Consider the following 12978-nt stretch of genomic DNA (forward strand, 5'->3'; position numbering starts at 1 on the left):
ACTTCCTGCATTGCGAAGTCTGCACGTTGCTCCTGGCTGATTCACGCCGCAGCGGCGCCCTTGCACACGTCACCCTGCACCGCTCTCTCGATAAACATTATGCAAATCGCCATGCAAATCGCTACCTACTTCCTCCTCGAGGGGAATTTTTCGCAGCAGTTGCCAAATCGGATCAACCTGTGGGCCCAAAGTGTGTGTGTGTGTGAACATGTTTAAAGAAACAGCGCATGTTAGTTCATTCATGCAGGAAGTAGCTTGTATTTAATCGCGCACGTTGCAATCTTTTATATAGCGACCGGTTTCAACAGCGAAGATCCTTTGCTCTTGCTTGGTTATGCATTTTCAACCTTTTTTCACTTGTTCTTATATCCCCGATTTGTTGCAATAATTATTGTATAGCGCCTAAAACGGAGATCTTGTTGGTGAAGTGCTGTTTAGTGGCCTGTTTCTGTGTACCAACTTTTTTTTCCAGTAGTTGAAGCTTAGATTTTGATTTCTTTGTGTACCCGCCGGGATTCACAATATTCAAACGTTTGATTCCGTACCAGTCGCTTTACAAGTTTACTTTCTTTGAAAATTGTACAGCTGTGCATGCAGGCTGAGGGTTTCTGCAGCTTTACACGCTCTTAAACGAACATATACGACATTATGGCCCGCAAAATGCGCACGTGCCCCATTCATAGTGCACGCATTTTGAATTCTATCATATTCTGAAATCACCGTGTACTGTCAGACACACAGGGCCTGATTCATGGAATTTTTTGCACGGATCAAAGTAACTTTGCACAGCTGAAAAGTGAATTTGCTCTGCCGACACAAACCCCGATTTCATGGAACTGTGCAAAGTGTATTTTTACTGGGCAAAGTCATTTTTGACGTTTCTGAGATGCTCACTGCAGCTAGTAGTTTTGAAGTGTTATTGAATATATTTTTTTTATTTTTAAATGACTAGTTTGCAACATATTCTATCCAAAAAGCTACCTTTTGGGGACTACTGAAATAGCCTAACAGAAAAACAAATTGCCGTTTGTGACAGTGGGCCACTTTTTTACTGGCGCCCGAGGCAGTTTTACACCCCATTCGACCCTGCCCATAATATATACACTATGGGCCAAAAAGCTTGCTCTCATGGCACATTTGTATGGTCCGAAGATCAATGACTGGACACGTAGTAGAAACGGCATGACTGTCCCTTAAACAAAATTTAACTTGTGTTGGAGGAATCCCGTTTAGACTGCTGCGGCCACTGCTAATTCCAAAATGAAACCCTGATTCGTTTAACCCTTTAAGTGCCAAGGACGAGTATAGACTTCAATAATAGCCGAAAAGTATCACTATTTTGTTTGTCTGCTGCAAGTTTTTGTTCAGTTGCACTGTAGTAACCCTTTGAATCGAATTGCTTACCAGATGACTGCGTTGGGGTAGTGGCAGATGACGTGTAGCGGTCAAAATCATTATGCACATATGCTTACCTAGAGCCGGGATTTGCAACCTGTGGCTCTCGAGATCTTCTGCCCCCCAGCTCTCATGATCCCACAACATTGTCCCAAATGATGTCTCGTTCCTTGTAGTGCTGCTTCAAATGGTACCTGTTTACACTTGCAGTGATGTTTTGGAGGCCCTTGTATTGCACTTGCGCAATCTCAATGTCACCTGACCTAGTAAGATCTTTGTGTCTGTCTTCCCTCTGTTCCCCCTCCCTTGCCTCGTAGCGCCTTGAAACACTTGTGTATAGGCGCGTTATAAATGCCATATCATATGTCATGTCATAACTGTCTTCAGCAGAACCCTTCTGGCTTGAGCTACTCTTCGAATACACGCCCTGCAATTTTGCTGGCAGTGCACATACTTGACCGTACAATTTTCAGGCACTCGCCACCTACCAGCCTTTGGCGAGCGATAATTTACTCTTGGCGAGTAAAACATTGTGTGCTGGGTGCATGTCAGTGGGTGAGCGACATTTTTGTTCTTTGGTAGCATATGGCAATTTTAAATGTGTACCCATGGATTCAATATGTCACACTAAATTACTCGTTATTGCCTCCCCTCCCTCTCCTCTGCCCTCCCCCTTGCCAAGACCAACTCGGCCATATGCTGTTTGTCCTCTTATTGTTACGAAGTAACTTAATTACCATCATGGTGGAGAAACAACATCCTGGTCCAGAGGAAATTAATGAAACAATGAATATCATTGAAAGGGGATTATGAAGGGCACGTCCAAATCCAGAGTACACAGGAGTAGTTTGCTGTAGCCAGGACACACTTTGCCATTTCCAGTGTTTCAGCCTTGCCTTGGATGTGCCCTCCTCCACTGTGCTTCTTCAGTATAAATAGGTTTCCAGTACACATTCGGAAAACAAAAATAAATGTTCATTTCCCCCACTTGCTGTTATGTATCTGTGTTTAATTGTATTCATGCTAGCCTAGCTAAAATCGCTTTCAAGTTTGCAAAGCCATGCGGGCGCTGCATACAAATATAGGGTGAAGAGGGGCTGGTGGAACCACCCCCCCCCCCCAAAAAAAAAACATTATATGAGGTTTTTCGATGGAATCTTTTCAGCAAACATCCATTGAAAAAAAACGAAACGACATAGATCCGGATAAAGTGCAACCAATATGTCTGCTTTTTGCAGGAGGCTTACTGATCTTTCTAAAAAATGCTGCGCCCCGTTGTGATTTCAGCTGCACACCTTACATGTATCCATGTCTACTTCCCAACAGCCACGGGAACAAAGAAGTTTTCTCGTGCCGTGGTATTTCCCTGGCTGTGGACTGGTTTCTGGAACGAGGGCATTCGGATATCACTGTGTTTGTACCATCGTGGCGGAAGGAGCAGCCCAGACCGGATGTACCAATCACAGGTTGGCTGAACCTTAAATATATACATATATGTATACACCAGGAAGTATTGTGCAGTTAGTTTGTTTTTGACAAGAATTAACATACAATTTCCTATGTTGAGTTCTCTGCATAATATGCACCAGCAACATTTGTATTTTTATTGTTGTTTATACAGCTACTTTATCCAAAGCGCTTTACATAAGAGATCAACTGTACATCAGAACAGTTGAGCAAAACATGGATCAGGTACAGGTAGCATGGATTACATAGGCGATCCTCAGTTCATAAGAACAGTGGAGCAGACATGGATCAGGTACAGTCGGTAATAATTAATCAGGGTACTTAAGCAGGTGAGTTTTGAAGGAGGAATGGAATAGAGAGTAAGAAGTAATAGAGCGCAAGGACAGAAGGAGCAAGTGCCAGTGAAGAGGGGTGAGGAGCTGGAAAGAGCGAAAGCGGGATTGAGCGCAGGGAGGGCGGAGAATGGTCAGTCTAAAAAGATCTGAGGAGCTGAGAGAACGAGAGGGAGAGTAGAGTGAAAGGAGAGATGCAAGATGGTCGGGGGCCAGTCCGTAGAGAGATTTGAACACAAGGCAAAGAAAGTTGTATTTCAGTTAAGAGTGGAAAGATAACCAACCCAGTGAGGCAAGAGAAGAAGAGATCGAGTCACAATAAGAGAGATTACAAAGTGAGCAAATGACTGAATGATAGATTTAAGAGGAGCAAGGCGCGAGTGGTGAAGACCAAAGAAGGTAACCGAGCAGTAGAAAAGTTGAGAAAAGGTTAACAATGAGATGAGAAGTTTTGAGGCGTGCAAAGTAAGGAAAGGGCGGATTCCGCGAATGTTGTAGAGATTGAATAGACGGGCGCGGGATGTTAGATATCGTGAGCAAAGGAAAGGTTAGTGTCAAAGTAGAGGCTGAGATTTGCCGAGATTACGAGCTGTAGGGGAGATGGATATGCTGGAAGGGGGAAGGGGGACGGGAGATGGATGGGGAGGAGACAGTGGTGGGAGAGTGTTTGCGAGAAAGAATAAGACTTTGGTCTTACCGGGATTCAAAGTGAGAAAGTGGGAGGTCATTCAGGATTTGATAGCAGACAGGCATGTTGAGAGAGTAGAGTGAATGTCAGGCGTGAAAGAGGAGAACAAAAGAAAGAGCTGAGTGTCCTCAGCATAGAAGTGGTGAGATAGTCCAAAAGAGGAGATTATAGGGGCAAGGAAAGAAGTATATAAGGAGAATAAAAAGGGAGCTAGCACTGATCATTGAGGAACACCGTGATTGAGGGGGAGAGGTAAAGAGGTGCTGCCACCGCAGTAGACAGCGAAAAAACCACAATAGAACAGCAGAGCCACGAAAGCCAAATGAAGAGAGAGAATTCAGAAGCAAAGAGTGATCAACGGTGTAAAAAAGCAGCAGATAAGTCGAGAAGAATGAGGACAGAGGAGTGCTTAGAATAACGAGTTGTGAGAAAAGAGTGAATCCCACAAGTCATGGCTGTTTCAGTGGAGTGACGGGGATGAAAGCCAGACTGAGTGGGAGGAAGAAGCGATAGACCAGAGATAAATGAGGAGATTTGAGAATAAGAAAGGGTAAGAGAGATATAGGATAAAAGTTTGAGACAAGAAGGGGATTAGCAGTGGGTTTTTTAAAGATAGGAGCGATGATGGCATGTTTGAAGGCAGAGGGGGAAGGTAGAAGTGGAGAGACAGATATTGAGGAAAGGGGTAACAAAGGGTACCAGCAATGGGTAGATTTTAGGAATGAGTAAGGAAAGAATAGGGTCAGTGGGGGCAGCGGTAGGGTGAGCTTTGGCCAAGAGGAGAGCCACCTTGGAGTCAGAGACAGGGGTGAAGTTAGAGATAGTGTTGGGAGGGGAAGCATGGTGGTGTAGGAGAGGGGTTATAAGAGGGTGACAGTAGAATTTCCTGGCGTAGACATGACATCCAATTGTACTAGTATATGGGCAAGATACGTGTTTTGTGCTCCACCAGCCGGATTCCCGCTATGTTGAGGTTCTCCTTAAACATGAGTCCCGGGCCTCATCCCTGTTTAACTCTCGGACCGCATCAATCTAAATCGGTCTTCTTGGCCTCTTTCATTGGCTCCTTTAATACACGATTGTGTTGATGCCTGAACGTATTCAGCAAGTAGATAGAGTTTGAAGCCCCGAAAGATTTGGAACGCTCTGTACATGGATGAGGAAACCTCTTGCCTATTTCAAATTTTACCATCCATCAAATAGCAGTGTCCTCTTCCAGGAAGCATCTTCAAGGCAATTGAGCCATCGCTGTACAGATATTAGATTGGAATTAGGAAATCAAAAAGATCAAAGGAAGGGATTGCTTTATACAGTTTAAAAAAAATAGTTTTGTATCGAAGAACTGGCAAAGGAAGCTGCATATGTTTCGTTACTGATGTATATTTCGGAAGTCATTTCTAGGGTCTCTTGGTAAGTTCATAAAAGCGGTCGATGTTCCATTATTATTTGGCTTGATCGATTAGCGGGGAGAGCTCTTCAGCCTGCAATATAAATGCGCCCATAGACAAGAACTCTGAAAACCTGCCTGTCATGATGCCCGCTCCCGGGGAGCCGGTTCAAGCCCGGCGTCCCCGAAAGCGGACATCCAGTCCCCAAGGAAGGACCCAGCAACCCCATATAGGGGCCCTGTGGACAGTGTCCTGGCGCCTATGGCGCCAGGCTCATTATGGGAATGCTTGGGTGCACTTACCTGATGCAGACCATGCTGCAGGATCCCGGCCTCCTTGAGGCCTGAAAGGAACTACTTTACCTGTGGGACTAATTTACCATCCGGGCGTGGTCGGGGAAGGATACATACCTGATTGGAGGAAGGATACATACCTGGAACTTCTTCCAAGGCTATTTAAACCCCACCCGAACAGCCACACGTGCTTCGCGTTGTTCTGCATCTAGCAGCTGGACGCTCACCGTGTCTGCTCCTGCATCCTGACTTCTGCCACGCCTGCCAGCATCCTGGATCACCTGCAAAGGAAGAGAAGAAGAGAACAGAAGAAGGAAAAGTCCTTACCTGCTAAATCCTCATCCCGGAGACATCTCGCCGACAATCCTGAAAAGGAAGACTTTAATTTAAAAGCTCATCGCGTCGATCGCTGCAGCGCCGCTTTCCACTCACCTTCACAGGGCGCCTCCATGTTCAGCAGCGATCATCCGGATTCGCAGTCACGCCCCAGCGCCTAGGGAGAAAAACACCAGAACAAAAGGTGAGCGAGAGAAGGGAATAAGGAAAGCTAAATCTCCATGTTAAGACTTACCTGTTGATTCATTCCCTCTTCATTTCGGGTCCGCGCCGCATCCTGGCATTTCCGGACCCCGGCCCCTAAGGGGAAAAAAGACATCGGCGTTAATGAGCGAATGAAAAGACATTACCAAAAAACGCTCATTAAAGACTTACCTGATTTCTACAAGGATTTCACCTCTCATCTCGGGTCGGTGCCTGTTCCCCGGCATTCCGTACCCCGGCCCCTATGGGGAAAAAGACACTAGCATTAGTACATTAATGCATGGACACAAGGGGAACCTCTTATCAAAAAAACTTACCTGGAAGCCAAGCAAGTTTGGTTCTCACCAATCCGAAAATCCAGTGAAGTAACTGGATACCAACGCGCCCCTGCATCAGAAGCAGGATGGAGAGCTCGTCCTTCCAGACCCTAAGGTGAGACGCTACGAGAAATCACAGAATGGTTTCAAGGAGGGTGAGAGGGGAAAGTGGGAGGCCGATTGCATTACCCCGCAGACAGTTAATCCCCTATTTTCGCTTACAGAAGGATACTTCTGTGAGCCAGACAAGCCAGATTTGGGAGCCCGGTCCAGTCTGTCTTCCGAACCCTGCGCATCACCTTAGAAGAGGTCACAGCAGCGTGAACCAGGCCAGCGCCTCCATGGGGGTCAGGTGAGCGTAACACTGCCCTTCCCTGAAGCACAGTTATTTCCCCGTTGCTCCTCCTGGTTTTAAGTTTCAAGAGATTAATTCAGGGACAATGTAGCCGGACGCTTTGTTCTACAGATTGTCTAAATTGTTTGACAGTGGAACAGTTCTACTGTGAAAATGAAATGAGCATGGCAGGACTGTACCCCGGAGACTCTGATAATCTTTAGCCCATATTGAATAGAAACCATTCATTGCATAATTGCTTGGTCAATGATTCATACTTTTATTTGTATTTGTTGAGACAGTGTTTTTTTTTTGTGTGTTCGTTTTTTTAGTTTTCTCTTAGTTTTTTGTTTAGTATTTCTGTAGAATGCTTTTGTGAAGTTTCTTTTCTTCCCGATCTGCAAATTAGTGAATTTTAATGTAGAGGCAAAACGTCAAGTTATATTGCAGCCCCAACAGTGCCTTGTTTGATTAATTTTGTCTAGTTAATACATTAAGGAGATTGTTGAATTAACTGGATGCGCTGTTTTTCAAATATTAAATGTACCCGAAGTTTCTTGGGGTGTCAGCTATATATTTTTTTTAAATGCGTATTAGCGTGATACAGTTAAATCAACTTTACACGCAATCATAAAATCAGTACAACTAATACAAATTATGTATACACACACACAAAATAAGAACAACATAAAAGAAAACATGCCAAATAATCCTTAATATAATTATCCTCAATATGGTCAACACAGCCTGGATGATTACAGCCTTAGTAATCTCAACCCTAGGATCATCCAGATCAATTGTAAGTGACTATCTGCCACTATTCTCCATTACCAGTGCAACAAGTCATTACCTCGGTCTCCTAGAAAGCCTCTCTTCAACCACCACCCAGAATCTTGGTATAGCTAATGTCATAGATAAGCTAGCACTAGCCACACATCGTAGCAAAACGACCTCTCTACGAATCTCGTTCAGATCTTCAACATGTGGCCCATAGTACAGAGCATACGTATTTGTGAAGGATGGACAGGAAGTCAAGACGTGCCCCGCTGTCTTCAGCGCATCAGTCGCACAACATAGCCGACATGTGCATCTCTTTATAGTGTGGGCCTGACCAGGCCTCTGTTAGCCAAGACGTCCAGTTTATTAAGCCTTAAAAGCATAAATGTAGTGTCAGCCATCTTCAACCGCACTGCGTTACTGTTTGCGTAGTCCAAGATGATTTGCGCACTCCGGCAGGTGCTGTCTAAAACCACAATGTCGTCCGCGTAGGTGAGCCATTCTACTCTGGAATGGCCAAGCCTAGGTGGAAATGACCTGCCCCTTCCCAACGCTGTTCCAATGTCAGAAATTTGGAGATTAAAAAGCAGAGAGACCCGAACACATCATTCTCTGACCCCCTCTCCCCAATGCCCCTGTGTATCTACATGGGTGCTGAACGCTCACCAGCTCCATTAAGCCGTATTGAAGCTTTAGTATGACTGTAAAGGAGTTTACAAGGAAAACGTAGCCCTCGAGGAGCACCCAGCGCACCTACCTTTGCCCACAGCCGAGATCTAGCCACACAATCAAAGACAGCTGAGAAGTTAATAAATAAAGTATAGAGCAGAGCTGTATCCTTAACACGCACTTGCTGGATTAACATATTCAGAACAAAGATGTTAAAGACTGGGGAGGGGTCCTTTCTAAAGCCCATCTGCCAGGGGATAAGTACCTGAGGATTCCTGACCCACTCATTGAACCCCTGCAATACGAAACTAGAATAGATTTTACTTGTACAGTCCAAAAACGATAGAAGGTGATGGTGTTCGCATTTCATCCTCCTCCCCTTATAGGTTGGAACTAGGTGGGCCATGCGCCACGACTTCAGAATGTTTTCTTTTCCATGATCCTATCAAATAGAAGGCACATAATGTTGACCATGTTTGAGGCCCTATCTCGGCCTGGGCTCTAGGAGACTTGGGAACATGAATCTCCTCTACTATGCTTTTATGGTCTTATTCAACTGTTATAGTTCTGCAAGAGACGGAGGCTTAGCACGCACCGATCTTCATTTCTGCACCAGGAATGTGGTCCACTTCTCTTCCTTAATGACCTTGGCCAAGGAATCACGTTTCCCGAGAAGAATCATTGTTACAAATTCTTCTCAGTGTCTGCCTTAACTCCTTTTCTTAGACTTGATGACCTTGTTGTACGTCCTTCTATCTTTCTGTTTATAAAATGGCGATATATTCCTCCGAATGGGGAGAAAGCTAACGGTTATATCTGAGACCCTTTTCGCAATGTTGTCTGGATAATCCAGGTGCCTGTCATCGACCTCCAAAGTGGCCATATAATACGAAATGGCACTGACATTCCGGTCTGTACAACCTAACCTATTTTGTAGGAATTAACTGCAATCTCACCTCCTCTATCCATTTCTTTAGTAGTAGCAGGACTTATTGCCACTGATAAGGTCACGGTTGCATGGTCACTATAGTCGTTAAAAGCAATATTCATGCTCTGCTGCATGCTTAATAAGTTAGAATTAGAGTACAAATAATCAGTAGTGGAGGATGATCTATCTCTTCTCCAGGATGCTCTCCAGGATGCTTCTCCTAATTCATCCCCATGACCTAACCTATTTAATCTAAATAATTGCAGATCATTACAAATTCCACCCAGTCAGCTGTCCTACATTGCTCTCCCTTACCGATTGCATCAGGCGTCAACACTGCAGCACCGTTAATCACCATGCAATTTGTAGTTTAAGTCCACCCCCGGCTAAGATCCATCTTGTATTTTGCTTGTTGTGTTGTGACACAAGGACATCGTAAATGAATAACTGCGATGCCTCCGAGCATCTGCCGCCAGGTGGAGTGTAAATATTGAAGGTTAACATAGAAATATTCACATTAACTTCAATAATTACTGGCAGGACAAATGCATTAATTACTTCACAAATTACTTCATGCGATTTTATAACGATTAGGACCTACAGTAATTAGACCACCGTATGAGTTGCCCAAATTACCTTCCCTAGCTGCCTTATGATATCAAAAGCAACCATCAAACACCCCATCCGCGTCATTCATGTCTCCTGCAAAAATGCAATATCTGAAAACTGAAATAGATTGAAAAAGTTCCATCATCAGCAAACATGTAGGAATGGCCCCTCGTGTTCCACAACTTAATTACCATAGATTAGGCTTTTATTTATAGTGGGGGCAAGAAAGAGAGTAACTAGTGTGCGGATGGGCCTTTAATTCCCTTAACCCAAAGCAGGCCCACCACTTAAGAAACGAGTGCACGTTTGTACGTAAAGCAAGTTTATTATACAATCGGCAGGGATGAGCTGGATTGTTCTTTAGAGTCAAACCAACCCAAATCGTGCCACACAAATTGACACATTATATACCTTTTTGCAACGGTTGAAACACTCCCATTCATTTTATTACAATCCTCCCTGCACCCCCCTCATATGATTGGTTAAAACCTATACAAAAGAAATCTAATCTTTATCCAATTCCCCCGTTCTCATGGGTCATGTTTTATCTTAACTACCATCATCAGTTCATGTGTACAACACACCTTCTTTTAGGCTTTGTCTGTGGTAGGTCGCATAGTTACGCATTCATATACAAAATAATTTATCACAAGTCCCAGCTGGCCTGAAACGACCTAACCCTAAACTTAATTTGCACATGGTTTGCACAAATACTTCTCTCAATATGAGTAGTGGAAGAATAAGCAGGTTCCCTTTGAACAGCGGATAACCATCTCAGCCACCCCGACTTGCTGGCATCTTCGGAACACTCGAAACGACCACCAATTCAACATGCATGGCCACTTGTCACATCCTGAGAAAAAATCGAAACCCATGAAATACCGGTCACTCTGGCCTCGAGCATCACTGCGCCGTAAGTTTATTGGTGGTCAAAAATAAATGGCGGGATCCCTCTGAGCAATAAATAATATGCTCCCATGGAATTAAAAGATTACATTTTCCTTCTGCGATACTGCCACGGCATAAAAAATCCAGGCCGGCTTGTTGGCTGACCATCTGCTTAATGTTGCGGCTAATCATTACCTCTCCTTCACATTCCAAAAACCCAGACTGCAGAGTTAAACCAATTTTATAAAAAGAGCACACTGCATAAAGATTTTAAAATTCCCCATGTGTATATCAGTGAATGCATGTTTAATAACCACTGTGTCTTCTTCACAGTGTTCTTTTTTTCCTGACAAATCCCCTTCCTCGCCTGCACATTATCAAACTCCTTGTGGCCCTTTCTAAGCACTTCGTAGCACACCATATCTAGATTGTGTTTATATTTCATTGGCGATTTTGACATTTATCTTGTGCGCGCGTACAAATCTAAAATGTATCAACTTAAACAAAAAGTAACACTTAAAGTAACACATATCCCATTCACATTAACTCTGCTGGAAACATATAAAATTGCAACATCGCGCCAACTTCGTCGCTCCCCCACTCACAAATATGGCACACACTGCTTGAACCCCTCTTTCTCAGTGGGACCCCAGCACCAGTTACAATGTGAGGTAGTCCTAAAATAGACTATGCAATACATTTTAGCTAATTGTAGTGTTTGTTTTGCCACTTGCATGCACACTCAGCCCTTGAATCAAAAATATGTTAACGTATTTGTAATTTGGCTTGCTAACATTAATTTATGCCATGGAAAATGTATGACACTCCACTCGACCATCTGTTCAGTGTTGGTTGAAGCTGGCTTTTGGGAGCTCCTTGCAGAGCTGACATTTTTCAGGTTGGCACATCTGTGACCTAGAATGAACTCTGACACTCGCCGACGTGGTTTTCTTATCCTTATACAAGTGCAGCAGTGCCCCGTACAATGAAGCCATGCCAATATAAAACCCAACACTCGGAATTGGCTTTGTTTGGTTGCAAAAGCTAGAGGTTGGTCCTCAAACTGCAAGTTTAGGTGTCCACACCCTGGAAGAAACGAGTTTTACTTTTTCTCGACACGCAGATCCTCTTGATTACCTTTTCGTCAGCCGGAAATTGCATATCTCCGAAACTATGGTACAGAATGTCTTTTGTTCTGGCTAATCCCTGTGCTTGCCAAGGTAAGCAAGTCAAAGAGACACTTTTCTTTAAACTAACGGTGCACTTGCCAGGCATTTCAGTTGAAATTGACCAAAGTGTTGTAATGTGCTTGGAATAAATGCAGGGGCATGATGATGCTGAGAGAATGGTGGTGTGTGAATGCTGTCGTGAAGGTTCCAGGAGTTAGCAGTTCGAAGAAGATAGCCTGGGTGATGGGACCCAGTGGTTCATTGTAACATCTTAACTTGGTGATTGATAATAAAGCTTGCCTGAGGAACCTTGATGAAGTGTGTCCTAGGAGCTTGCTTTCCTACACAAAACGTACTTGGTGTTTAGTCCAAGTTGCTGTTTTGGTAAAGGTTAAAGCTTAAACAACTTGTGGTGTATGAAAGCAATCTCGCTGATGGGTTGCAGGAACAAATCCCACAAGTCCTGACTTATGCTTAGGTTTGACCAGGCCAGACCTGTTCAATAAATACCATTGTATGTGTTGCCCTTGATGTTAGATGCTTTTCAGTGCATTTATATCTGTCTGTTAATGTAATCGCCTTCCCTAGATGGTTTGCCCCATTCCTTACCCCAAGTTGCGAGAACCTGCATAAATACGACCTGCTCATTGAAGGCGAACTGTAGATCAAGATGTGGCGATAGGAGACTGGTTGAGGGTTGACTCGGGAGGATAGCTCAGGGGCAACGTGCTCGCCTTGGAAGCAAGACGACATGGAGCACCACAGATTCGAACCACGGTTCCGCGCTTGGAAACCTCTAGATATTAAGCGCATTGCGCGTAATAAATAACCTATCATATCAGTATTGAACAACTTCTATGCAGAAAAGCAGGCCACTTTGCAACTGGAAGAACCTGGATAGCAGAGGAACATTTTTAAATCGATAAAAAATATGTCACCAAATCAGTAAGCATTTCTGCAAATTCATTTGCGGCGGCAAAAATGTGCAAATTGTGAATGCTTCAATTTGCGACCGCTTCCAGTGCACAGAAAATACACAGAATGTAATGGGCTGGGTGGAGTGCATTCCGCAAACATGGACTTTGCATATGCAAAATGGGTGTAGCAAGAGTACTTGCAGTTTCCGTGCAGTCCTGATGAGGGAGCAACATTCACTGTTTCAAACTATGTCAGGTTTGGGGACA

The 12978-nt window shown here is 44.1% G+C and overlaps 1 protein-coding gene across 2 annotated transcripts in view; it reads left to right on the top strand.

Moving 5' to 3' along the window:
* The window catches only part of ZC3H12A (zinc finger CCCH-type containing 12A), a 75927-nt gene that overhangs the window by 46131 nt on the left and 16818 nt on the right, over positions 1–12978 (top strand). For both annotated transcript variants that reach the window (XM_069622641.1, XM_069622642.1), the window contains exon 3: positions 2722–2861. In XM_069622641.1, the coding sequence (XP_069478742.1) occupies positions 2722–2861 (140 nt within the window). The remainder of the gene's footprint in view (positions 1–2721; positions 2862–12978) is intronic.

The sequence above is a fragment of the Ambystoma mexicanum genome, chromosome 11, assembly GCF_040938575.1.
Source record: "Ambystoma mexicanum isolate Mex_15411 chromosome 11, UKY_AmexF1_1, whole genome shotgun sequence".
NCBI lineage: Eukaryota > Metazoa > Chordata > Amphibia > Caudata > Ambystomatidae > Ambystoma > Ambystoma mexicanum.